This window comes from Engraulis encrasicolus, chromosome 4 (assembly GCF_034702125.1).
Source record: "Engraulis encrasicolus isolate BLACKSEA-1 chromosome 4, IST_EnEncr_1.0, whole genome shotgun sequence".
Lineage (NCBI taxonomy): Eukaryota > Metazoa > Chordata > Actinopteri > Clupeiformes > Engraulidae > Engraulis > Engraulis encrasicolus.
In genome coordinates, this window is record NC_085860.1 from 14,490,723 (window position 1) to 14,518,222 (window position 27,500).

General features: G+C 43.5%; 3 protein-coding genes across 3 annotated transcripts in view; 1 reads left to right on the forward strand and 2 right to left on the reverse strand.

The window, feature by feature from the left end:
- Window positions 1-9,691, reverse strand: part of pik3c2g (phosphatidylinositol-4-phosphate 3-kinase catalytic subunit type 2 gamma) — a 28,624-nt gene extending 18,933 nt beyond the window's left edge. Inside the window, exons 1-12 of the mRNA XM_063196755.1 lie at window positions 9,169-9,691; window positions 8,986-9,068; window positions 8,589-8,746; window positions 7,707-7,821; window positions 6,779-6,890; window positions 5,212-5,282; window positions 4,818-4,881; window positions 3,730-3,855; window positions 3,437-3,467; window positions 2,669-2,852; window positions 1,555-1,677; window positions 985-1,113 (exon numbers count right to left, since the gene is read on the reverse strand). Of these exons, the coding sequence (XP_063052825.1) occupies window positions 985-1,113; window positions 1,555-1,677; window positions 2,669-2,852; window positions 3,437-3,467; window positions 3,730-3,855; window positions 4,818-4,881; window positions 5,212-5,282; window positions 6,779-6,890; window positions 7,707-7,821; window positions 8,589-8,746; window positions 8,986-9,068; window positions 9,169-9,624 (1,652 nt within the window). The 5' untranslated portion in view covers window positions 9,625-9,691. The remainder of the gene's footprint in view (window positions 1-984; window positions 1,114-1,554; window positions 1,678-2,668; window positions 2,853-3,436; window positions 3,468-3,729; window positions 3,856-4,817; window positions 4,882-5,211; window positions 5,283-6,778; window positions 6,891-7,706; window positions 7,822-8,588; window positions 8,747-8,985; window positions 9,069-9,168) is intronic.
- Window positions 9,692-18,731: 9,040 nt separating this feature from the next.
- LOC134447338 (uncharacterized) lies at window positions 18,732-20,949 on the forward strand. The gene is made up of 2 exons (XM_063196756.1): window positions 18,732-18,960; window positions 19,470-20,949. Exons 1-2 carry the CDS (start codon window positions 18,950-18,952, stop codon window positions 20,503-20,505), a joined length of 1,047 nt encoding a protein of 348 aa, XP_063052826.1. The 5' UTR covers window positions 18,732-18,949; the 3' UTR covers window positions 20,506-20,949.
- Window positions 20,950-22,317: 1,368 nt separating this feature from the next.
- The window catches only part of reln (reelin), a 232,615-nt gene continuing 227,432 nt past the window's right edge, over window positions 22,318-27,500 (reverse strand). Inside the window, exon 64 of the mRNA XM_063196757.1 lies at window positions 22,318-23,558. Coding sequence (XP_063052827.1) covers window positions 23,462-23,558 — 97 coding nt within the window. The 3' untranslated portion in view covers window positions 22,318-23,461. The remainder of the gene's footprint in view (window positions 23,559-27,500) is intronic.

Here is a 27,500-nt window from a genome sequence, read left to right on the forward strand (position 1 = left end):
CACACACACACACACACACACACACACACACACACACACACACACACACACACACACACAGACACACGAACACACACACAAGACGCACACCGCACCTTCTACCTGCACTAAACACATACACACACACACACACACACACACACACACACACACACACACACACACACACACACACACACACACACACACACACACACACACACACACACACACACACACTGCTGCTGGTGTACTTGACAGACCTTTTTATATTTATTTTCTTCAAAATGCTACTATTACCATGTCAGAACGCTATAAAGGACTTTTTTTAGGAAAAGCACAAAAACACAACAAATACCTCTTAATGTATGTCCTCTACAAGTCTTCTGTTGTCCAGTCTTGCACTTTAAATGTCTGTATGAGCACTGTCTATGTCCATACTGTCTTAAGTCCATGTATAAGTACTGTCTATGTCTATACTGTCTATGTCCTTACCTTAATTAGTCTATGTCTGTATGGGAAAGCAAGAAATGTAATTTCAAATTCTTTGTATGACCAGTGCATGTAAAGAAATTGACAATAAAACCTACTTGACTTGACTACTTGACTACTTGACTTGTATACCAGCAGGAAAAAGGTGCAGTTTTTGTTGTTGTTGGAGAAATGGTATGAATTTTCTCTCAACACCCATCAAAAATAGAACATATTTTTTCTGATGAAAGATGGAGTTGATTGAACAGTGTTGAGTGTGGGGTATTGATCATGTCCCATTCCGGGAGCCATGACTGTGAAATATACAGTATGTACAGGAAAAAAACACAAAAGCAACCCTCACTTTTCTTTTAAGCAAATACAATACATGAGACTGCACTGCACTTTTACATCAACAACCATATATTTTTAAAGATCGTGATAAAGATCTAAGAGAAAGATATAAAGGTATATAAAAATTGTATTTCCATAAAGATATATGCAAACTATATTTGCAGCTGTTCAACACATTACTTGTTAGAGTATAGTGGCAGGACAGCCCAGCGTAGCAGCTCCTGGCTCTTCCCCTGCTTGGAGCCCTGGAGACGGAAGGTCAGCATGGACTCATAGGGAAGATCTCGCACCTGGATGGGGAACACCACCCTGGGAAGACAAAGGACAAAAGAAACACAGCTATGAAGCATATTTCAAACGTGAGATTTTAATTGATTTATTTAGCCAGGATTGTCCCGTTGAGACTACACTTCTCTTTTGCGCGTCTATAAAATATAAAAATGTAAAATAAATAAAGCTCTGCTATTTGGAAGCAATAACCAGCGCTCTCCCCCATCCTCCTCCATGACTAAGGTACCCTGAGCATGGCACCGTCCCTCCTCCCTTCGGAGTGCCTGTTGGGCTGCCTCCTTGCACATGTGAGGCATAAATACATTTTGCACTGTGTACGATTTTGCAACGACAATAGGATTTTCACTTTCAATGACCAAACAAAAGCTTGCGTTGGTGAAGTAAGTAATGATGAAATAAAACAAAACTATGTGTTGGTGAGGTAATTATGGACTTCAAGCCAACAGTGGAGGTGCTTACATTCGATTGCAGCGTATTTTGTTGCCGATGGCCAGAGCCGTGCTGATGTTCTCAGAGACGATGGGCTCAATCACGTTCTTGCCCCCGTACGTCAGGAAGCACGACAGGCTAAAGGTGTCCATGCTGAAATAACAGACAAATACTTTAATATGACCATCCACAGACAAAAATGCACTGTTAATCTCAGCAACATTTCTTTAATTATTTTTGCACATGGGGAATGCCACTGTCAGTCAAAGATGGCGTCACCGTGAGACGCACGTGAAGATGTCCGCACTGTTAATCTAACGCTAAAGTTGATCAAATCTTATGAAGAGTGCTTGGTCTCAGATTACTCTCTAAGTATCGAACAAACACTTTGTTTTCTTTTAAAAAAAATCTTTTGCCTTTATTTGACAGGAAAGTCGAAGATGGTGACAGGAAGCGAATGGGACAGAGAGACAGGGGAAATGACCCTGGGGTCCCCGTGGGTGGGCATGCAAGCCCAAATGTGGGGGGCTTAGCGCGCTGCGCCAAGACTTTGTTTTCTACTGCGTGCAGCCCACTACATTGAAATCACTCACGTCTTGAGTACATTACAGCAAATCTGTTTTTATCCTCAGTAGTCTGAGACTGCAGCACATGCTCTGATCTTTAACACGTGTTTTTGTAATCCTACATCTACTGTAGGCCCCTGTTCTGGCCCGAGATCTTTGGACAGCAGTGTATACAGTATGAGCTCCCATCTGGGCAATTCACTTTAATATATGTAGAGAAAAGATACATTACAGCTACACGTTGAGCTAATAAATCCATTATTATTAATCGACTAGACAGGAATAAACTACCACACATATCTAAATGGATACAACTGATCTCAGCCTCCGAACCACATAAAAACATGAAATGAGTTGCATTTAAAAGCTTAGAGACCCTCCTCTTGCATCAGAATGTGTTCATTCAGCTCTAACATACCCATATTTTTAAATAAAAATCTTAAATGTCATTAGCCTGAATGCTGCGTCTATGCATCTCCAGGCACCTAGGTCAATGCAGCGTATACGCAGCATCCAGCATCAATGGGTTAATCTACTATAATTGACTTCAATAATACAGAAATGTCTGTGGAAAGCACCTGGTGAGCCACGTGTGTTCTAGCTTGTAGAGCGCGGCGAGGTTGAACTTCAGAGTAGCCGTGTTGGTGCTGACGTCAGCTTGGGGCAGACTGTGGCTCGCCTCCTGGACCCTGAAGTCCGAGTGGAAGTTGTCAAAGAAGACGTAGAGGAGCTTCTCCAGAGCTTGGTGGAGAATCACAAGAACTGGGGAAAAGAAAGAGTAGTAGAGCAGACTAGAGTTCACTAACTCTATTGATCTGAAAAGAAATGAAGGTTTGCTGGAGCCAACAATAAATGCACACAATACCAAATGGCAAATGCAGAGTTGCAAGGACTGAGAAGGCCATATAGTTCTACTAATGCAGCACAACAAGCTAATCCTCCACATCAATGACAAAGACAAAGTGCTATGCTGGCATTGAAACAGATAAAAAGGCCTTCAAAGCCTTGGTATTACGCCCTTATTGAATATTATAGTAAGTGCAAATTTGACATAGCACTATCTCTAAAACGGGACACATTTGGACCATACAGCTTTGTCACAAGGTAAACAACTATGCAATGAACACAATTTTCCGTCTGAAGGCAATTTTAACAAAATATGTAGTTACTGCACTTTGTAGGGCAGAGTTGACAAACGATAAGACAGTGTCTGTGGACTGCTGTATAACGCTTCTCAACACTCCAGTTCCGCTTATAGGCTAGAACATAGAAGATACCTTGTAGTCTGTAAAAAATGCATAATACAAAATGTCGGTCAAAGATGAGAACCTGCTTCACACGCATACCTGTTTCGGTTTCATACATCTCTGTTGGGTCCTGAAAAGGACAAACACAAACGTCACACAGGTGACCAATGTCTATTGGTGTAATTCTGACAGCATTGAAATTATCTCGTGAAATAACAAAATAATATGAATCTAACTGTAGGAGTAGTTATTCACTGATGATGTGATTGCTGATGTGGTACACATGTAATAAATAATGTATACAGACAATGCATACAAGTTTTAGTTTTTACCTCCCTAAAAAACAAAACAAATCAATGCTAATGTTGCGTAGGCAGGTAGTAGACACATACCAGCATGGTGGGCGATATTCTCTTAACGGCTCCTATTGCCTCCTCCAGCTGTACAGTGGAAACTCCCGACAGGAGGTTGCATATGGTCCGCACCTCCTGCACTATCTGGTTCAGATTGTTGCCACTCTGCAATCAAATGGCTCTCATTACTATTTGGACCCGGCCCGACAGCACTGTATGCAGCAATAGGCAGCGACGTCAAATCAACAATATTGCACAACAGAGCAGAATCCTTCCACAGGAATCCACACGGTACACACAGTCTTGGCAGTAGATTCAATTAACACAGGCTTATCTTAGGTTGCAAAGCCAACAAACACACAGTGGTTGAGTAATGAGAAGCTTGAGACAGTTTCATGGCTAACCAAACCATGCAGACTACTATACGATAGGATATGATACGATATTATACAGTATGATACGATAATACTTTATTCTCAGTTTGAAATGAAATTCATTTTGCATTCCTGAAGAAGACTTGCTTAAGACAAGACATACACAGAACATCACAAGACTATTGCACATGTGCCATACTCCACATGCATAAGCACTGAGAGAACTAGGACTAAGAGTATATGTGTACACGTGTTGTCAATATTGTCTTCTGGTTTTCTGAGTACAGGCTAGTGAAGCTATTGAGAGTACATGCTACACTCTCTATGAGTGAAGCGCTTCACTGCTTGGTGCCCTCTCGGCAGGCACAGGTTATCATACAGCAGAGGAAGGGGGAGATAAGAGAGGAGGCTGAGTGTTGCCTTGCTGTGTTTGGCTAAGGTACCTATCCCATGAACCCAGCAACTCAAGGCCACTTCTGGTCTCTGAGGCCATTTTATGATCCAGTCTCTCTCACTCCCCCATTTCATGTCATGGTTCATTTGATCTGATTGATGATTAATAATCAAAATGTTATTTTAAAGGTGCATTGCGTAGTATTTGTAGTAGTTTAATTCCAGAATTCATGCTGCCCATTCACAAATGTAGTCTTTTTCACAACTACCATCTAAATATTCATTATGACTGGGAAAGTTGCACTTTTCATTCATGATAAATGATATTCTAAAAAGAAAGTCCAGACACTCAGCACACACCTGAGTCGTCAACATTTTCTTCACCTCCCTTCTGTAGCACTGTAGTCTCTCCTGAAGAATGATTCTGGATGTTGTGAAATAAAAGACAATGAAACATTATAAACATGCAGAAACCATGCACACACTGTAAAACTTTGCAAGCCAGTTAAATGTAAAAAGGTAAGTTGCCCAGCTGCTTTAAGCTTGCAGTTAACTCAAGGCTTAACTCAACTTGAGGCATTCTCAAGTAGAGTGAACTTACAAACTTAAGGCAGCACGGTAACTTACTTTTTTACGTTTAACTGGCTGCAATGTTTTACTGTGCAAAAATGAAGACTAAATGTCCATATGTTACCAAGAGCCAAAGCAATTCTCATGTTCAGTAAAAAGTGGGGTGGAGTGGGGTTCTTATTACCTTGATATGTTGAAGACACATGCTGAGCGCAACACTTTATTGAGGTGAAACGGCTGTGTGTCATCCTCTGCCTAAAGACACACAATATCAGGACAGAGTGATGGTGATTATCATGCCCAGAAGAATATTACACAGTAATCTCTGCCTAGATCTGCCTAGAGAGTGATGATTATCAGCCGAGAAAAGTCTTCCATGTTAATCTGTACCTTGATCCTGAAGTCAAATCTGAAAGTAAAGCAGGTAAAGAGCATAACATTTGATGTGTGAACGATAATCATTAAGTTGTTAAAGATCTGATGTATCAACATCTGAACATGCCGCATGTTGTGAGAAAATGATATATTAAAAAAATATTTACGCCATTAAACGGCAACACAGCAGAAACCTTATACACAGCCAATATTTCCGTGTTAACGCAACACTTAGAGGTTAATTTAACACCCATCATGCTGGTTCTACTCTCTAACTGTTGAATTAACCAGGGGTATCAAAAGTAAAAGTTAAAAAAAAACACAGGTAACATATCTGAGTAAAAAGTAGACATATGTACTACGATCAGCTGTCTCTGTGCTAGTTGGATCAAGTTTGTAGTGGGTTCCTCTTAAAATATTAGTGTGTTTCAGTAACAACACAGTCTACCTATCTCATTAGGTACAATGGTATAACAGCTGTAATATTATGTGCTCGCATGTTGTACTTATGAATTTATTTTTACTTTTACTTTTGACACCTCTGGAATCAATACACAATCCACAGAATACATATACATTTTAAACGCGAGATGTAGTTTAAACTCTATGATAGAGTTTAAACTACCGGTACATCTCACGTTTAAAATGTAAATGTATTCTGTGGATTGTGTATTCGAGTATATGCAGGATTTAGCTCTGTTTAATACTGCCTGTTTACGCTGCCTGTTTGCCATGGTCTCCAAGGGCACATTTTACAGCCGGCTGTGAGCAGGCATCCATCCAACGCGCGGCAGGTAAATAAGGGCCAGGTAGGAGTGACGCGCCTGATAAACAGAGCAAAGTCTTGCTGGCCAGGTGGAAGTTTCAAACAATAACACAAGCGACGAAGGAGGCTGGGGGAGTTAGGATGGGGGGAGGGACTCTAACAGACCCATAGCTCCATGGTCTTGGCCCGAATAACAACCCAGGCATTTCTGACCAGCCCCTCACACAACTCAACTGTTTAAAAAAAAAAGATATGACTGGCTCCAAAACAACAAAAACATAGACACAAACACAAAAACAACACCCCCCCTCCCGCACCCCCCCCCCCCCCACTAAAAAAAAACAAACAAACAAAAAAACAACAGCATCGGCCCCTGAGGACTGTCGGCCCACCGGGAAAATGCCCTGTATGCCACATGGCCAGTCCAGTCATGCATAGCGCAGTGGGCAATCAGTCACCAGAGGGAAGAGCCAGAGCCAAGTGGCCATGCAAAAGGAAAGTCCATGTGAACTTACGACACCCAGGCCCAACCCTTTTCCTGGTAAATGTTTAAGCCGCACGCACGGTACATGGCTTTTTCAAACGTGCCAGTCAGAGAAGACTAACTTACATTTCTGGACAGCTGATTCCTCACATCCTGCTGCTGTACTATCCTCACAGGCATGTCCTGGGAGAACTTGTGGTACTTCTGAACGCTCTCGTACATTCCCAGTATCTCATCGCTGAAGAAAGGACAATAACATGCAGATAGAATGGTCAATTCAGTGGTCCAGTTAATGTGGTTTATTCCTGTGGCCATTTGTATTCCTTTTGTGGCTACCTAGTCAACCACAACCAACACAAGAGAATGTTGACAAAAGTAGCACAGGCCAGGAGCCTGGTACCCTGGGAAGGACCCAAGAAAGTGCTTAGACTGTGAAAATGTGGCACATTATTGTGGTCCTGTTCTGAAGACCATGGTTCCTCTCTTACTTTATAAAAGCAGCATTAGGGGGTACAGACAGAATCCATGTCAACAGGTGCTAGATCAAAACATACATCAAAGTGAGAGAATCTGCCAACATTGTTTCTGCTCCCAATTTTCTTTGACACATTGCTAATGTGGGAGCAGGTACATTACACTACGTTGCATTTGGCAGACGCCTTTTAACCAAAGAGACTCACAGTCGAGGACATAATCATAGCCAACATCACTAGCAGATACAAGGTGCTCAGGAAATATACAGAACAACATGTGCTGATGCTAAGTAAGGTTTTTACACACACACGCACACACACACACACATACACGTCATGCCCTAGAGACTGGGGTAGCTCAAGCATTAACCCCTTAGCGCACAGCTTATGTTACAACCTTACTGTCACCAAAATTGTAATGTTTATGTCTTAATTACTTAAGGCTCTCTGTAATGTCATAGCAATGTTGTTATGATGTAGTTGAGTTTTCAGCAAACAGTGAATAGGCCCGCTGGCGACCCCATCTGCAGTACTGTAGGAACAGTTGTGTGGAGATTTGCAGTGTCTATTTGCTCGCTTACTTTCTCATGTACTCCTCTGAGTCGCACAGCTTCATCAGACACTGCTCAGCACAGCTGGCCGGCTTGTCCAGCAAGGTGCACATCTCCTGGATGAAGTCCAGCACTGTCCTGTTTACTGTAGACAAAAAGAGGAGATGTGAAGATTAAACACACCGCAGGCTGGCTGCCCCAATGTACGAAACTGACATGCAATGTAATGTAATGCACTGATGTAAAAGAGAAAGAGAAGAGTAAAACTAAAAATAAAACTGACACAAACATATTTCTAAAACATTCTATCCTCCATGCCATTCTGCACTGCCATAATGACACAGGAAAGGAAAGGCAAAGTACAGACAGAAAAACCAAAAGGCAAACTAATAGGTTAGAAGATATGACTACATTTTCAGTACAGTTGATGTAGTGATGTAGTGAGTAATCAAATCACACTGTACGTGTAACGGAGGCTAACTAGCAGATTTGTCGTGGAACGTTGGTAAACCTCCCTCCCAAAGCCTCATACAGTGTCGATGCCGTTGGGCTGGGGGACTGGTCCAGCGGTATCGCACTGTGCCTCCAATTTCCAAACCGATGTAGTTGACAGGGTCGCACGTTCACGCCCCGAGGGGGACGAACAGGTGCAAGATGACCTCCGTCACTCACATACGCACTCCCCTGGCTGTCATTACAAAAAACTTGCATTGAATGCTGTGGTGCAGTGTGACAACAGACCCGTACCATATACAGCCAGTTGGGGACCCAGGTTCGAGCCTGGCCTGGTTCAATTCACAACCCTACAGAATCTCTCTCTGACTTGTTTCCTGTCTTACTCTTCACAGTCATCATAAAGGGACAACCCCCTCCTCCAAAACACACACACACACACACACATAAAAAGCTTACGTATGGTGGGAACTGGAAGTGGCTGTGAGAACCATGGTGTGGATACGTTGAAGGTTAATTCGGCGGCCTCCAGTAGAGACGTGTGAAGAGGGAAGACTCTGCCCCACACCAAGCCTGTGTTATACTCTGGGTCACTGTGAGGGTACGCGCACATAAGCCTGAAAAGTGAAAATCATCTTCAGTCATGCCACTTAATCACCAGTTTGAACCCAGCATTTAAATGGGAGGCTTTTTCCAGACGTGTGTACACACACACACACACACACACACACACACACACACACACACACACACACACACACACACTTGTACAATCTCATGTAGCTGCTTAACTATACACACATAGGCTATTGTAAAGTCCTGTGACTGAGATTATTGGGAGAATGCTCTGACTTACGCTGTGGTGGAGGCACACAGACAGGCTATGCGCGCATTGTTACCCTCAGGACTGTCAATCAGTCTGATAGTCCAGTTGTCATCCTAGCAAGAGGAGAGAAACCAGACATGTGGGAACTTCCACCACTGTTAGACATGAATACGATCAACAGTCGACTCGACTTTTCAAACGAGTTATACTTACTGGGCCACTGTTATTGTTATTTCCCAAGTTCAAAGACGAATTTGCGCGTAGACCTTTGTTCGTGAAGTCCCAAGAGAGGGGTCTCGGGGAGCGGTCTTGGACGCTCAGGATCCTTCTCCGCGGGGGCACCGGCGGAGGCATGACGGCCCCTGCTTCTGGCATGAGCGCTTCACTCGGAGTCGGGAGCACCTGCCAGCTCTGGTCCTGCTCGCTCCTCCCAAGCACTTCCATGTAATACGGCTCAGGAGGAGCGGTCGGAACTAGGGCGTCCCCTATCGACTCGTAATAGTGGTGAGCATATGGGTATACCTCGGTGGTGAACCCAGGCGGTGAGGGTAAATTTGGCTGGGACACTGACAGCGCAGAGATGGACTGAAGGAAGTCATCATCCTCCTCCTCTTCCAACAACTTCAACGCAGCGAAATAATCCTGCTCAATTTGATCCATGTCAGACATGTTGGAATGGCTGTTTGGAAACAATAATTTGTTCACTATCTCTTTGGATCAAATAGCCTAGGCTAAACGGGTGTAAAACATAGTGTAAGGAAATTAGGCCTAGAAAGATAGGCTATATCCAAGCAACCCGTCTGTGCGACAAATAGAAGAAGTAGAATAGAAACAAAGTAGAAGTAGGCGCCACATTTAGACTAAGTTGTTCGGATAATCATTAGCTAAACGTCCAATTTGTAACCTCAGAAGAGTATGCATGTTTCACAGCCGATGACGAAAGGTAATTTCAATTTGACAGTCGAGGAGGATATGGACAGTAGCCTAATGCATCGTCTTGTTAGGAGTTATTTAGGCTAGTCCACATGACCCTAAGGATGAAAACAAAACAAACAGGCAGGGCCGGTTCTGGCTTATTTGGCGCCCTAGGCGAGTTTGAGTTCTGGCGCCCCCCCCCCCCCTTTTTTTTTTTTTATACCTTACAGAACACAAGAGTAATACCGGTAGTAAGCTTAACTAAATAGCATCAAGAACAATAACTGTTTTGCATCAAATGGATTTTGGACAGCCGACCAACACATCAGATTGAGTCGCATGATACCTTCACTGTGTGGTGTCTTGGATGTAATGGTGGTGGTGCCCCCAACCCCAGATGAGAGGGAGGTTATCAATGTGTTTGAATTGTAAAATGGAATTGAAATGCCAGGAGAGTGGTACAGTACATTTGCATGTCAAATGCATGTGTAGACAATAGGCCTACCAAGGAGGTCTGCATTGATAGCCTATCTACACTACCTACAGCATCACAAAGCATGGCAGCATAACAATTTTAATAAGCTACACATTTGTGCTGTCTATGATTCCAAACCAATTTCATTTCTGTAGCCTACTGGAAATAGTGGTGCATTTGTGAGTAGGAGAATGAGAAGGGGGCTATCTATGTAGAACCGGAGGGACAGGGTGAGAAAAAGGGAGAAAAGCTGTCACGCTTTTGAATTTCATTATATACAAAATATAGTAAATAGCCTCACTTGTCTGCAATACTACATCACTCAGCATGAAAACATGCTGTGCATGGTTCTCTTACATGATTAATGTAGGCCTATATGTCATTCTGGTCTGGAAACAATGTTTTTTAAGCTTACAGCAAGCAGGTAATTCATTCAAGTGGATGGAAGGAGATATGGCAGCTAAACTTGTTTTAAACATGGCACCAGTCTTACTTTACACTGCTGGTCAACCTAAGCAAGTATTATGATGTCAGGTGGGTGTTAGTGAGTAGGCTACTAACAGCTACTTTACTGGATTTCATTGCTTGGCATACTTGGCTAATGTTAGCATGCTAACTAGCGATTTCTCAGATCAAAAGCAAAGCTCTTTTTCCCTCTAATTCCAAACAGTAGCCTCATAACTATTAGGCTTTACATTACCACAAACGGTTTCTGATTAAACCACATACTTCCAAAACACCCTCTGCAACTCCTGCATCATGCAATGACTGGTTTAATGAGAACATAACAATTCTCCACCCAGCAGAGCAGCTTTGCTGTTCTCGCTTGCCCTCTGTCTCTCGAATGAGTCTCCAAATTCAAAATAGATCGGACGCTGTCACTCGTCCCGCCCCCTTTCTCAGGACTGTCTGTTTATTGGTTAACAGACTTCCCAGAGACAGTTGAAAGCGATATTACTATTGGCTGAGGGGCGCTTTGCCGTGAGGAGCGCTTTCGCCACGCTTTGTTGATTGCGACTTCATAAAAAAACCTCCATATCGCAAAATTACGCATCGGAGAGCGCCATTTCGGCGCCCCTTCTTCACATTGCGCTCTAGGCGACCGTCTAGCCGGCCTATGCTTATAACCGGCCCTGCAAACAGGAGTTTAAAAAACACGAATAGGTGAACAAAACACTGACTGAAAAAGTGGACCAGTCAACAGTGTCGAAATGTAGCTAACTGGCCTAAAGATGTTTGATCTTGAAACAAATTTTACATTTAAGCCTACCTTTTACCTAGGCCCACTCCTTTGACAACAGCTGGTGGTGTGTGAAGAAAAGGACTGAATTGACTGTAAGTGACTTCACTACTGGTTCTACCAGTTGCCCAAATATCCAAAAGGGGAGGAGGCGCGGAGAATGGGCAAAGGTTTCCCCTTGTTTCAAAGGACAATATAGACTACATAGGCTAAATACCCAGTATCGACGAAATCCTAATCAATTCTCATTGAGCATCGCGAAGCACTCCATCTGGGTGGAGAAGTGGGTATGGAGAGCTATATCTTGGGTATCAATAGTCTACAATGTGAGGGATGTGTCGTGTGGGGAAGAGAAGCCTTCTGGCAACTGGAAATAAATATGGCTATAAGGAGCCATCTAAGTAGCCTAGTAGAGGAGTCAAAAGTAAAAGTAAAAGTAAAAAATAAAAGAAGCACAGTTTTATTTCCTGTCTGCTGAGTCTCGGTTTGGGTTTTAGTGTTTTTCAGTCTATCTCCCTCCTCATCATAGGGTACAGTGGAAGAAATTGTATAACAGCTATATGCCTGTCATGTGCTATGTCACTACTATGATACTGTTGTACTTAACACCATGAAGTTGAAGTTGAAGTTTACTTCTACTTTTAATTTTGACACCTCTACCAAGTAGGGACTATTTGATACTCTCTCCCCCCTGGTTTCATCACACCAATGGTATCTAGTGATATTAAACTGAATACAATGCATTGGAGAAACAGATAATCTATCGATCTATCTATCTATCTATCTATCTATCTATCTATCTATCTATCTATCTATCTATCTATCTATCTATCTATCTATCTACCATTTATTGTAAATGAGGAACACTTTTTGTTTAATTGTATATCATTGTTGTTTATTTTTGTTTATTATTTTTTTCTTCACATTGTGATTTGATTACAGACTTGCTGGACCAACAAGGACCAATATTCATTGACTCAAAAATGTTTACTGTCAGGGCTGTTTCAAAATGCATGTAGGCTACTGTAAGCCAATGCCCATCATCAACATGACAATACATCACTGATGCATCATGGCAAGAGGGACTTGAACTCTGCGAAAGTGAAAGGCCCACTCCTATTGGCTGCGGCAGCCTGTAGTGTTGTGGTCCAGTCTCATTCCTGCTCTCAGCACTTCACTTCACTCCCAGCGGTGGAATCCTGCTGAACAGGTTCTGGTCACCTGTCTGCTGCCTCTCTCTCCAGAAAGAGGTGACAAGACTGCTGACTTCCTGTCTTTGCTCAGTTCACCACAGACCATCCCTTCCGCACAGGTGAGCCACCAGAGATCATCCCTTCCACACAGGTGAGCAGCAACCACTCGATGTTTACAATCAATGGCAGGGCCATAATACTGTAGTATGGCCACAATGAAAAACTATTTGTTCACTCCAAATTTAGTGTAGGCTACTGTATGCTGCTGTGTAATATTTTTCATATTATTATTATTGTTCTTAGCTGCCTATCATGTGATGCAACTGTGAATTGATGCTTATCTTGTATTAGACCTGCACCTTTCTCTCCTTTCTCTGCTTGGGAACTGTTCGTCAAAATAAGTCATTATAGCCGAGTAAAGTAGAGACACTTGAACATTGCAAATGCAGTGAAAGCTATGTAAGTACAGTATTTGAATAAATGCACTTTCTGCTGTTTGAGAACTGGTTGTTCTCTTTAGTATAAGAGAGTAGATCCGGGGACATAAAGTGTTGAAGTGGAGTTGAAAGTCCTTTATTCTGTCACATAGGACCAGGCAAAACGTTTTGGTCGTTTTGGTTTGGTGAAGCCTTCTTCAGGGCTTTTTAAAACGTGTGTGAGGTGTGATTGTGTTCTCTTTGTCTGTTTGAACTCTGTTGTTTGTGTAAGGCAAGGAAGAACGGCACACTGATGATCTCCCTTTTCATCTATTTTTTTTTAAATTTCTGTGACGTTAACGTTAAAGGGTGATCATCAGTGTGCGGTTCTTCCTTGCCTTTCATGAGCTTTACATGTTGACCCTAATTCCAGCTATAAGAAAATTGGATGTGAGTGTGTGAGATCATCTGAGTGTGAACTCTGTTGTTTGCCATAGACATGACTCTGAGGCAACATTGGCACTACTACACGGGGAACGTGACCCTGGACCATCCGTTCAACGCCCTCTACGGCCTGTTCCACATCCTCATCCCTATTGTCTGCCTCTTCATCTTCGCAGCATGTATGTCCTCAGTGGTGAGTGGACTTCCTCCATTTGTATTACTGAACAACTTTTGCCCTTTTTTCTGAATGTGATGATAGACTGGACTGCTTTTTGTAGCAGCCTCTCTGGGAAATGAAGACTCCATTCCACGTAAGACTTTATGGGCCCCTGGGTCAGACAACAAGATTGTTGGGGGTTCGGGGGTTTATCCACAGAGAAAATGTGAAAATACAGTAGTTTAAAGTGCAATTTCAACACAATATGGGGACACAAATATACATACAGTACAGGCCAGTGTTGAAGTGTGTTTTTTTAGCGTGGAGGCTTGGGCTTCATATTGGCCCTTGGCTCTTGGGCCCCTGGGCCTGGGCCCAGTAGGCCAGTGCAGTAATCCGTCCTCGGGCAACAGCACTATAAGATGTTGTTTAGACTGTTTATCACTTATCAGTTTCATCAAGAGAACTTGAAGTGATTAAAAAAGTCTACAGCTGATCCATTAGAACTTTAGGAGCCAGTCATGTTGTTGCCCTGTGTATCATTACCTTTCTATGATGTGACATACTGAAGGCTGTGTGTATGGCATTATTGATCTTACTGTATGATACTGTATGTATGAATTTATTTGAGTTTATCATAGTTGACTGATCCCATTGACGTAACAATATGGTATAGTGAAAAACGTTCATTCCGACTTTGTCTATAACTTATATCATGTCAAGCTAATCCCTAAAGTAGAGATAGAGATCAATGTTAAGAGTTCAGTTTAAACTGCACCTTTGGTTGTGCCTGATAGTAAAGTTTCGTCTCGTGAGTGCATTGTGAAACGGATCTCTGGGGAGATTATTTAAGATTATGATCAGTGCTCTCTGCGTTGAAGCTTTGCTGCATTTTGACATGTTGACAATGCACTGGCCTAAAAGTAGGCATTTTAAAACACAGTTTTTTTAGCAGACATGCTTTTATAGCAGACATTAAACATGTTCCCTTTGTTATTTTTAGGCTTATTACGTCAGATCAAGAAAAATGAGGTATGGGCATATTCATTTTTCCACTGAACAAATACCAAGTTCTACAAAAATGATCATTTTTGCATGTGATGACAAAGGACTGTGTGGCTGTGCTGCATGTACAGTGTGTGTGTGTGTGTGTGTGTGTGTGTGTGTGTGTGTGTGTGTGTGTGTGTGTGTGTGTGTGTGTGTGTGTGTGTGTACGTACATGTATGTGTATGTACAAATAGCCCATGTGTTAATCAGTCTGTGTGTGTGTCCGTGTCAGCACACACAAATGAACACAATGAACCATGTATAAATTGGAGTAGAACATGATAGCTAACAAATATCTTCATCACGTAAATGGTCAGATGTTAAAGGGGCACTCCTGCCAATTTCAATATGCTGTTGTTTTGCTCACGCTACCCTTGACTTGTCAGTATCCGGTGATGCTGCATTTTTTGTCTCAGCCCTTTCCGAGATATGAGCTATTCTAATGGGGGCAGGTTTTGTTTACATTTTTACAAAAACTCTTAACATAGGCCTACTCCAAATATTTTCCCAAAAGGTATCACTGTTTGCTAGTTGTCTGCTGATGTTGCATAACCTTTTGGATGTTTTTGGTAATAAATAAAAAATGTTTTTTTTTTAAATGTACACAAACACATACCCCCATTACAATGACCAGGATCTCGGAAAAGGCTGAAGGAAGAAAAAAAAATCTCAGGAACTGACAAGTCCAGGGTAGTGTGAGCATAACAACTGCATGTTGAAATTGGCTGGAGTTATCCTGTACAATGACTCAACGTTTCTGTGCCTTTCTGTGACATGACGCTTATGATCATGGACTGCTGTTGTAATCACTGTGGCCTCCTCACATGCTCATGGATGCCCTTTGAATACCCCTCCACCAGGTTGGAGGACGTGAGGCACCACCTGATCCCTACGTATGAGTACGACCCAGGAGAACAGGAGGCGGTGCTGGTGGAGGAGGAAGAGGTGGAGTGGGACGCTACTGATGATGATGATGATAAAGATGAAGATGCAGCGCTGAAGGTGACTACTTTTACATTACATTGCACTCAGCTGACGCTGTGTCAACCAAAGCGACTTACGTGTACATATTTACAGGTTATTGGTTACAGTCCATGGAGCAATGTGGGGTTAGGTGCCTTGCCCAAGGGCACTTCAGCCAAGGATCGAGATGAGGTGGTGGAGCAGGGGTGGGATTCGAACCAGCAACCATTTGATCTTAAGACCTCCTCCTTAACCATTAAGCCATAGCTGCCTGAATGGGTACTGAGTACTGGGTAATTAATGAACTGGCTGTACGTTCCAGAAACTTAAAGCAATACCAAGAGTTTTTGTTTTAATCTTCAGCCACCCAAGTGGTTGAATGCCTGACTGTTTCTCATATAAAACAATAATCACAGGGTCTGCACCTCAAGTTGCATCGAGTAGGGGTTCTAAAAATGTGGGGAAAAGTGCAAGAATTATACTTATTACACAATTATTTACTAACTTAAAAAAACACTAGCCCTATATTTCCTGTGCACTTTGTATCTGGTAGTGTTGTTGATTATTTCCTCGATTGTAAGTCATTTTGGTTAAAAAGCGTCTGCTAAATGCAATGTATTGTTATTTAAAATATATATACTTTTTTGGGACTCCCTATACCTTATTCATCATTCAAAGCCCCCCGTATTAGATTTGCCTTCTGTATTTCCTTCAAATCTAGGCTCAAAACTCTCCTACACTGTGCATAGATGGCATTTGCTGTCTCATCTCTGATCGTTCATGCTTGTATGTGTGTGTGTGTTTCCCTTTTGTGTTATATCAGCTGTTTTGTGGAGGCCAAGGTGTCTATTTTGTGTGTTGCATCATGACTACACTTTCGTCATTGTAGCTAATTTTAAAGCTTTTAAAACATAAATACTTCATGTATGTAGGCCTATCGGTCTTAATTTTCCCGCCCAACTAAAGCCAATGCAGCCTTAAAAAATATGAATGATCATGATAATAATAATCCTAATAATAATAACACCCCACTGCATTGTTTAAAATTACAGTATTTTGTCCATTGTGTGTTGATTGCAGGAGCCCCTGTGCAGCAGCAACGACAGCATTGGGCTCCATGTTAAACTGGCCATGAAGCAGGACTGAGAGGGGACTGGAGACTGGAGAACAGTGATGGAGGCCATTGGCATTGATGGAACAGTTTTGGGAGCCCAAACCAGGGGAGCAGTCCAAGAAACTGTCTCAGTAGTAAACCATGTCAAGATAACCAGGAGGTGGTGGTAAATCCTCTAATAGAAGAGCCAGGAGTCCTCATTTTCAAAACGAAATGACAGCCGTGGCCTGTCTAATAGTTGGTTTACCACTTTGTGTAAGTTAAGTTGCGCAGGTTTATCATTTAAACATGTTCTTGGAATGCATGGGTTCTAAATTTTTGTTTTCTCCTGACTGCGCGAAACTCACTGCGCACATCTTAACCTCTGATTGTTGGAAACCGCTGTCGGTCAAAAAAAATTGCTCACCTGGTTGGCTGCCAGTGTCTTGCCCCTCCTCACAACACTGTTTATAAACCAAAAAATCCATCTACAGGTATACTCCCTTGTTCAGGGATTATATCATAGGCCTACTACTGAAGCAGGAGTGGGGAACCTATATGTCTAAGTCTCGAGGGCCATTTACGGTCCGTGAGGCGGTCTTATCAGGCCCCCCGATATAATCTTAATGTTATGCAGTTTCACATGAAATATGGCATGTTTTGTAAAGAAATCTTAGAAATTACATTTTCAAGGGGGGCTTAAGGGGGAGAGGGTCTGTTGTAAAGATGCACACCTTCAATATGTGCCTGAAGTGCAGGGGGAAATCCTGGTTTGTGTTTGGAGGACTATGAAGTGGCCCTCGAATGAAAACGGTTCCCCACCCCTGTACTTAAGTAATATAACTTGTCTGAAGTTATAAGAGCAGGGAGATGAATGGAGCTGTGCCACTCTACAGACACTAGAGGGTGCTCTTGCCATTTGCGTGAAATTAATATTGAATGAAGAACTGATTGTATCCTGTTTGTTGTGGCTTAATAAAGAAGTATTTATTAAGCGTTTGGTGTTGCATTTTAATTGCAATGTAAAGTAAATAAGAGAATGAATAACAAGAGACAAGAACACAAAGATCCAGGAAAATGGCTCGAAAGACATTACAGGTGTTAAACTCTACAAAGTTGAATGATCTATCAATTTCGCCTAAAACATTTGGCAACATAATGGTCTCCATGGAATTCTTGACATGTTTGTTGGCAGATACAAATGAACAAAGGCTACAAACAAGGCTACAAACAAGGCTACATGAACAGCTTTCCCAGTGAACGGAGAGGAAACTTAAACCAAACTGGTTATACCAAACACACAAACTTTTTCATTGTCCTTCCTTGCACGTGGGCTTGCTTTGAGGTAGTCACATATCGGCTGTATAGGCCTGTTATAAAAAAATAAATTAAAAAAAATGTAGCCATTCACAAACAAAAATGACAGTAGGGCAGCTTGCTTTCCCCCGTAGCCATATTCACTCCGGCCCTCCGTTTTCATGGGCTGGCTCATACTGGAAAAGCCGATTCTTCAGGACTTGGTTTTCCTCCACCAATGCGTCGAATTTCTGCTGTAGTTCCATCATGTCTCGGCGGATTGCTTGAATTTCGGCGACCTGAGCACCAGCTCCACCAAGACGGCTTTTGATGAAGTCCAAAGCATTGTCCGGCTTTTCTGGATCTTCATGAAGGGCAACAAGTACATTGGTGAGTCCGTCAATGACGCCTGTCTTCTCCAAGTATCTTCGGAACAGTTCACGTTTTGAATCAGGGCCTCCAACGTGTGCCATCTTGTCTGTAGTATCGATAAAGTGTCACCACAGCTCCTTTTGGCAGCTCAGTCTCCAATTGAACAGTGTGCGCGTGAAAGGAGAAACATTCTTCATAAGATTCTGAACACCTGCCGATCATTCCGAGCCCATTCGTCCTCTGACCAATCAATTGCCCCTTTGTAAATTGCAACTATCCAATCAAATCATGGAATTGGTCCACGCGCACTTAAAATATTTTCTACACCTGAAAATTTACGCGCGCACTGCAGAGATACCATCAGGCCAACACCTCTGCCAGTCATGATGTACAGGTAAAGACGTTTGACCTTCAACTTTAACCACTCTAATGGAAGTACAGAAAGTACCTGAACAGAGTGGATCTTTAAAAACTAGAAAGTCTACAGGTCGTTTATCCTTTCTTGAGAATCGAGTTTTAAATCCCCATGACAGTCAAGTTTTTATTTGTGTGTTTAATTTAGCAGGCGCGATAGGCCACAATTTTTCTGAAGAGCTTCATGCTCATCGTTTATTGGTCAGCTGTTAAAAAGCACTTGGCACTTGGTGGTTCTCTGTGAGCGTTTTTAATTACATTTCCGGGTGTGTGAATTTGCATTAGACCTATTCCAAAGCAATTACAGCAATTCAATCTTACCGTGTTCATTCGCCACATGTCAAATTTAACACTCAGTGTTGGGTCATAGCATACTCTCTGTAGTGTTGAATTAAGGCTGCAGAATTTAGGCCTGGGCCTACTTTGTCAGTGGTAGAGAGAAATCATAAAATGAAACATTACCCCCCACATGATGTCTTTCATTTCCAGGTGTGCCACTGCCCGTGTCCTCCACAGTGCTGTGCTGTGCAGCATTTTGTGGTGCCTCACTGTGTCCTGGTTGGCCTCAGGTGCTCGGGTGCGACTGGTGTGCAATTACAGCCCCCTGATGGACAGAAAAGGGACCCCCATGAACACCACCACGGGGTGCCGCCGCAACCACCTCTGCTACTCCGCCCGGGCGCGTGATCACCAGGGCGTCCACGTGCTGTCCGCACAGGGCTGTGTGGCCGCCCGACGCTGTGGCTCCATCAAGAGCGTCCAGTACAAGGGCCGCGCCTATAACGTCAGCTACACATGCTGCTGTGGAGAGCGCTGCAACCCCAGGCCCAGCCCGGAGGTCGCCCCGCTCGCCAGGCTCCTGGAGTTTAAGCGCAAGGGGTTCACTGGAACCTGGCTGGACGCCCTGATCAAGGAAGTCAGAAATGGCACCATGAGGGCACCCGTCATCTGTCCAGAGCACGCCACTAGGCCTAATACTACTACTGGGCCGGTGCTACAGGGGGCTACTAGGCCTAATACGACTGTGCAACAGGACACCACTAAGCCTCATGCTATACCAGAGGAGGCCACTAGGCCTTATACTACTGTGCGCGTGCTACAGGAGGCCACTAGGCCTCATGTTACTGTGCTACAGGACGCCACTAGGCCGCCTTATACTACTGTACGCCTGCTACAGGACGCCACTAGGCCTCATACTACTGTACGCGTGCTACAGGAGGCCACTAGGCCGCCTCATACTACTGTACGCGTGCTACAGGACGTCATTAGGCCGCCTCATACTACTGTACGCGTGCTACAGGACGCCACTAGGCCTCATACTACTGTACGCGTGCTACAGGACGCCACTAGGCCTCATACTACTGTACGCGTGCTACAGGACTCCACTAGGCCGCCTCATACTACTGTACGCGTGCTACAGGACGCCACTAGGCCTCATACTACTGTACGCGTGCTACAGGAGGCCACTAGGCCTCATACTACTGTGCCGGTGCCAGATGCATTGACTGATGAGGAAGATGTTTAAAGCAAACTTTGTGGTCTGCAGTAGGCCTATTTTTCCAAGGGTATGAGGAGAGGGTCATTTAACAGTGTCCTAGTTTCTTTCCTTATGTTCAAATGAATTTGAAAACGTGCCATGAGCAGTGAAAAGTTGATTTAGCAGGTAGCAAATAATCCTAGTGAGGAGGGGGCATCAGGCATGCCACCCTCTTTAGGTCTGAAACCATGTTAAATAATGAAGCACACTGCACAGACAAAAAAAAGAAGTCGAGAAAAATGTTCCTTTCCTATGTATGGTCACTTTGTTCAGTTGTCAGCATTTCAACTACAAAGCTTGCAAACATGACTTTTACAGTGGAGCCTGATTGTTATAATGGATACATTAAGAGCCCACATTCAAACAGGTGTGCGTGTCTGTCTCAGTGTTTCACTGTCCCATACATAGGCCTAATAAAGAATTATCCTATTATCCCATTCTCTACCTGCTCCTGCTTTACCTGTAGCCTGGGAAATCCCATGCTGCTTTACACAATTGTTCCGATCTGGAAGACAATGGCCGTGTTCGTGATGGTGCAGTGCTGCTTTTGCTGGGCAGTGTGCATGCGCACTTTGCCATTTCAATACGTTCCGGTTAGAATGCGCTGCGCCATCACAAACGTGGCCATTGTGATTAGGGGTGCATTCCAATATCCAGACTCCCTTCCTCCATTTGTGCTTGTGGCCTCATCTTTTGCTGACACCTGCCTCCGTGGGAAAAAAAACTCTCAGCCTAGCCACAACCCTTTTTCATTCATACTATTTTTCATTCACCATCCAGTTAGCAAATGAGGAAATTACTTCACAATTGAGCTTTTGTGAGATATTGAAATACAATGCTGTTGTCAGCGATGTCATCATGACATATTACTTCCTGGTTCGAGGCCACAAGCACAAGTGGAGGACGCGAGTCCGTATATTGGAATGTTACCTAGGTCTGGTGATAACCAGGCAACTTTACCTGGAGGGTAGGCCCTACTCCAAGAACATGGTTGAATGATAAACCAGCCTAAGTTAACCTACGGGAAACGGTAAACCTGCTTATAGATGGCTCACAGGTGTCATTTTGTTAAGAAAATGAGGACTCCACAGTCTTCTATTAGGTGATTTACTACTACCTTAACCTGGTTTATTGCTGAGCCAAGTTCTTGAAATACCCCCCACCCCATGCCCTTTGTCATACACCAGGCTGTTGTGGTTCTACTGTCTGGTGACGTCAGTTGTGAGAATCTGCACTTTCAACTGTAACTTGAAAAAAAGAAATGCACACCCACAGAGACATGCTTTGTACATACTTTGTTGTTTTCATCCAATTTGCATTCTCTCTCTCTCTCTCTCTCACACACACACACACACACACACACACACACACACACACACACACACACACACACACACACACACACACACACACAAAGAAGCTTGGAGCAGATGTTAGGAGGTTTGGACAGTTCTTTATTTCCCTTTTAATAAGGCGGCTGGGCTGGGTTTTCCCGTGGTGGATATACGTATATATACAGGAGATTGCTATACTGAAGCTACGCTGGGAGGAGAGGGTCCATGTTACACAGACTTCAAAAAACAACACTGACAAGGCCGTCCTCACCTCCTGGTACCAACTTAATAAGAGAGGGGAAGAGGGAAGAGAGGAGGGGGAAGGAGAGGAGAGAATAGGTCTGGGGAGGGAAGGAGAAGATGAGAGAGAGAGAGAGAGAGAGGAGGAGGAAACATCACAATAAAAGAGAAGAGGGAGCAAAGCGAGGTGGGGGGATGGGGAGAGGAGGATGGGGGTGGGGGGTGGGTGGTTCGTCGGGTGGGGAGATGGGGGGGTTCGTCGGGTGGGGGCTCTTGCAGTCGGAGGGTCTCCTCCCACTGCCTAATAACTTAACACTAGAAAATAACAGACAGATTTCACACACAGTGCATCTTAAATAGGTTACATGGAGAACCATTTACCATAAATATCTGTATTTTGGGAACCAACATATATAAAAAATAATAAAAACCAACAGAAAAGTCATTGATCAGTCTTTATTTTTGTGTCTTTTTTTCTTCTTTTTTTTCTTCCCCCATTTCTTCTGTTCTATCCATCTTCTTGCTCCGAGGTCATCCTTCCCTCGGCCTTCGTATGCCGATCCCGGATAAAACGAGAGAAAGTAAACAAACCCCAAAAAAGTATCGGAATTATTAGTATAAAACTAACGAACGAATGAATGCAACACCACAGTCAACTCATCACGAAAAAAAAGAAATCCACAGACACACAGAACAGCAAGAACACAGTACTCTTTATAGCATCTTCATCACTGCTTTCCTTTTTCAACACCGGCAACGCTCTTCATCTTCTTCTTCTGCAGGGTACCCGTTAAGACTGCTGGAGGCATCACTTCCCACTCAGTCAAAACTCCACGGTCGCATCCTCCTCTTCATCATAACCCTAATGGTCATCATCATCATCGTCTTCATCATCATCATCATCATCCACATAATCATCATCAGTGATATCATAGAACTTCACAGTGTGTTAGGAGGAAGGGTGAGAGGGGGAGAACTAGGGAACTGGGGCAGTATCACAACTGGTGAAATAGGAGAAATAAAAAATATCAACAGCAACAATCAATAATAATAAAAAAACAAACAAACAAACAAACTCGAGAGTCCATGAACAAGGTAAACAAAATGGCCACTTTTTTTCGTTGTTGCTTTTCTCCTGCCTGGGAACCTCCTTCAGAAGGCTTTGATTGGCTGCAGCTGAAAACGTATTGGATGGCCCATGTGTCTGTCAAAGAGTGGGTGGGATCATGATGGCCTAAGGCTGACTGGAATCCAACTGGAGGGCGGGATTCAACAGGGTGTAGTTGCTATGTCAACAAGGAGGAAAGGATGTGGTGCGCAGGTTTATGTTGTGATTGGCAGGTCAGATCCGTGCTCTCGACCTATTGGGTTTAGGCGCGCTGCCGCAGTGCCCGCCTCTTTCTGTTGTAGTAGTGGCGAAGTCCGGTCTGTCTGGCATAGTTCATCATATAATTTTGTTTGCGGGTGCTGGTGGGAGAGGGAGAGAGGGTGAGAGGGAGAGAGGAGGAGAGGACACATAAAAACATTGTTAGCCACCAGAGGAAAGTCAAAACCAGGATTAATGCATGCTGTCGTTCACTTACAGATATCCACTAAACTCTACACACAAAACTAGCTAATGATCTAAGACACCCATGCTAGCAGCCGACAGCCCTGAAAGACCCAAACCTCAAACACTCACATCAGCTGGTTAGTTCAAACCCAGTAATCACAAAGCATTACAAGAACATTCATGAGGATTAATTATGAAGTATCCATAGTGATTGATGCATGTCAAACATATTATAACTCCTTAAGTATCATAAAGGGCTATGAATTGAGCTTTTTATAGTGGGAAAGATAACAGCTTTTCCTTACGTTCAAAATCATTCACAAGAAGCTCCCTGTGGATCCGTAGTTAACTGTTTAAAGTACTGTACAAGAGTGCCGTCATTATCTACGCAGTCCTTACTGAAATACATTATGAATACTAAATAAACCTTTAGAAATGTGTTTATTATGCTTTATGTATACTGGGTTTTTACTATTGAATATCTTAGAATCACTCATCTCTTTTTGTTTTCGTTTTTTTTGCTTTTTGCTTCGTTTTTTGCTTTTTTCTTCGTAATATCATATATATGTATATATCAATATAATAAATGTTCTCAATGGCTGACGCAAACATGCAAACAAGACAACATCACCCACAAACACAAGAAGACGAAACACAAAAACACTGGACAGCACTGTGATTTCAGAGGCTTTTTTTGTTTTTAAATAAAAAAAGAGTTTCTGCTGAACTCTGATTTTTTTCTTTGAGTGTTTGAGGTCAGAGTTCAAGGTCAAAGCCATCACTAGAGGGGGGCAAGAGAAGGAGACAGGTACGACAGAACCAAACAGAACACACCAGAATAAATAAAAGAACATATAAAACATTGGTCTTGCAACAGAAAGTGGAAAAGACAGAGGGGACGTAAAACGGCAAGAAAAAAAGTATTACAAAGCGAAAAGAAAAAAAAGAAAATTGGTGAGATTCGCTCTTGCTTAGCCTTTCATTGCCTCTTCCATCCAACAGGGCGGTGCCAGTGAGCCAGGTGTGCAGCCAGGGCAGGCATGTGGGCCTCTGCAAAGCGGTAGGGGTGGATGGACAGGTGGGAGGGGCAGGGCAGGGGTGGGGGTTGATGTGGAGGATATGGACGGGTGTTTTTTGTTTTTGGGATGCGGGGTGAAGTGTGGTGGTTTGGGGAGTTGGAAGGAGGGCCTACTACTGGCCATGTTGAGTGTTCCTGCCCATGCTTTGCATTCTTGTGCTCCCTCCCAGGCAGCAGCGGTTCTAACCATTCAGGGGCCTCGGGCAACATTCGGAAATGGGGCCCTGTTGATTGACTTTTGCTGTACCATGGCAGGGCTAATTGTGCATTCATGCATTCTCGGAAACTCGTGTCTAAAAATGTTCAACGAGTTTTCCTGTGGAAAATACCACTTGGGTTGGGTAGCGTTCATGTGTGTATTTCCCATGTCAGCGTTTGGTATTTACCATAATTCCGAGCACACGAATGCACAATAACCGATGGAGGGCCTCTACGATGGACAAACTTGGTGGGGCCATAGGCAACTGCCTAATCTGCTTATTGGTAAAACCGTCTCTGCTCCCAGGTGGTGAGGACACAAGGACACTGGCGAAGCCTCCAAGCTGCCAAGCTCCAGCATGACACCCGTGGCAGCCATGAGGACCTGAGCTGGGGGGGGACTGAAGCCATGCAGGGTGAATCTCTCTGGGCATGTTGGATGATTGCGATAACAATGATTGATTGGGGAGGGGTGGGGGACTGCTGCTGGATACAGTGTCTGCTATTAGTGCTGCAAAAAGCTGGCCCATTATTTCTTTACTGGGTGGATGAGTGAAAGCGAAGCTGATTCTGATGCCGATTTTTTTTTGCTGAGTTCATATTATGTGGTGTTGGCGGTGTGATTGCTGGCCATGAAGATGGACATAGTAGATGCATACATTCAAGGCCATTACACATTGGTGTGAATAAATGCCCAAGCAGTCAGTTTGTTTACCTTAATGCTACCACAAGATATCAGTGTCAGTAATTCCGATGTATGTGCTTGGGAATTATAGCATATTCAATTCTTGGCTCTTCCCAGCTACTTAAATTATTCACCTTCTTACAATGACATCGTAAGGCTTTCTACACCAAACAAGTCAACACATGACCAAATAAATAATAGACCACCACAGAGACATCAAACTGAAATCAAACATTGATAACAGTTATACAGTACAGAGGGAAACTGCACAGAAATACTGCGAAGCACACACAACGACCAGGGTGCCATTGAAATATGTATGAATCTTGTGTTTTACACACATACTCTTAAAGCAGAGCGGACAACATAAATAACCTTAAGCATGTTCCATTGAAGTTATTGCAGTCTTATGGTTAGCCCACAAAAAATAATACTTCAAACAATTGTATCTTTTACAAGATAAATACATCATGGAGGTTCACTGTATTTTATTTCCATGTTCTGCAATTTTTTTCTTTTTCATTTTAAGTACCTGCAATTATGTCTTATAATTATATTTTATAATGTGGTACATACCTACAGTATAAAGTAAAGATTTTTTATCCAGCACTGCTACGCCTGACCATGATACCATACCTCCTGCTTCTTCAAATAAATGCTACAGATGAAGACATTTTTCGTTGCTGTCCACTGAACCTATTTATCCTGAACCCTGACCTGGACCCTGTTTCTGCAAAGCATCATTGCTAACCAGTCAGCAACTTATTACGTTTCCAATGGGGAATTGCATTGCAACTTGTAAGTTGCTAATGTAGTTAGCAAAGATGTTGTCGATAGACGCACCCCTGATCCATCCTACCACTATCAGTACAGTAGCAGCAGATTTCTGGAGACTCTAGACACTGCACAGTCCGATGGTGCAGGACTGGTGAGTCTGGAGGGTTGGATGCTGATGAGGATGATGAAGATGCTGATGAAGAGTATGATGATGGAGGACTGGGTGTGGACAGGTGTGTAGGAGGGGGGTGGGAGGTAGGGCAGGGCAGGGAAGGCTGGGATACAGAAGAGGAGGGGGGGGGGGCTGCATTCCAGGGGGTGACGGAACACTTACCTGACTCTACAGCCATGCCAGAGGGAGCAGAATACAGAAGAGAGCAAAGGTTAGAGCGCGAGAGGGGAGGAGGAGGAGGGGCGGACACGGGAGGAGGGGACTGCTGCTGGCTCGCAGAAAGGTCTGGGGGGGCAGGAACCCCGGCCTGGGGAGGCTGGGGTCCAGAACGGAGGAGGAGAAGGAGGAGGAGGGGGTGACAAGTAGTTAGAGAGAGAGAGAGAGAGAGAGAGAGAGAGAGAGAGAGAGAGAGAGAGAGAGAGAGAGGAGAGGGAGAGAGAGAGAGAGGAGAGGGACAGCAATGAAAAGAGAAAGTGAAATAGTATTTGAAAAAAGAGCATGATGAGAGAGAAATGGATGTATGCAAAGCAAGAGATGGAAAGCAGACACATAAAGCAGAGGGCGTAATAGAGAGAAAATTTGAAGAACATTGGTAGCAGAGAAAAAGATAAAGTGGTAGAGAAGAATGGTCAAAAGACATTAAAGATAAAAGTAAAAAGAGCCAAAGTAAAAGAGCCAACGAGTCAAAAGTAAAAAGAGACAAAGTATTTTGTGAAGAAAATATAAGCAAGAGAGAGAATGTGACACAGAATTACAAGAACATACAGGAGTGGGGAGAATTCCAGAAGAGAGGGGATAGAGGAGACGCGCAAGAGAGGGCACAGAGGAGGAGAGGAAGGGGAGAACAAATGAAGAGGAGGAGGAGGAGGAGCAGGAGGAGGAAGGAGAGCCAGTCAGGCAGACAGGTTAGTGGGGTTAGCAGATGGGCAGCAAGGCCAGGCAAATGG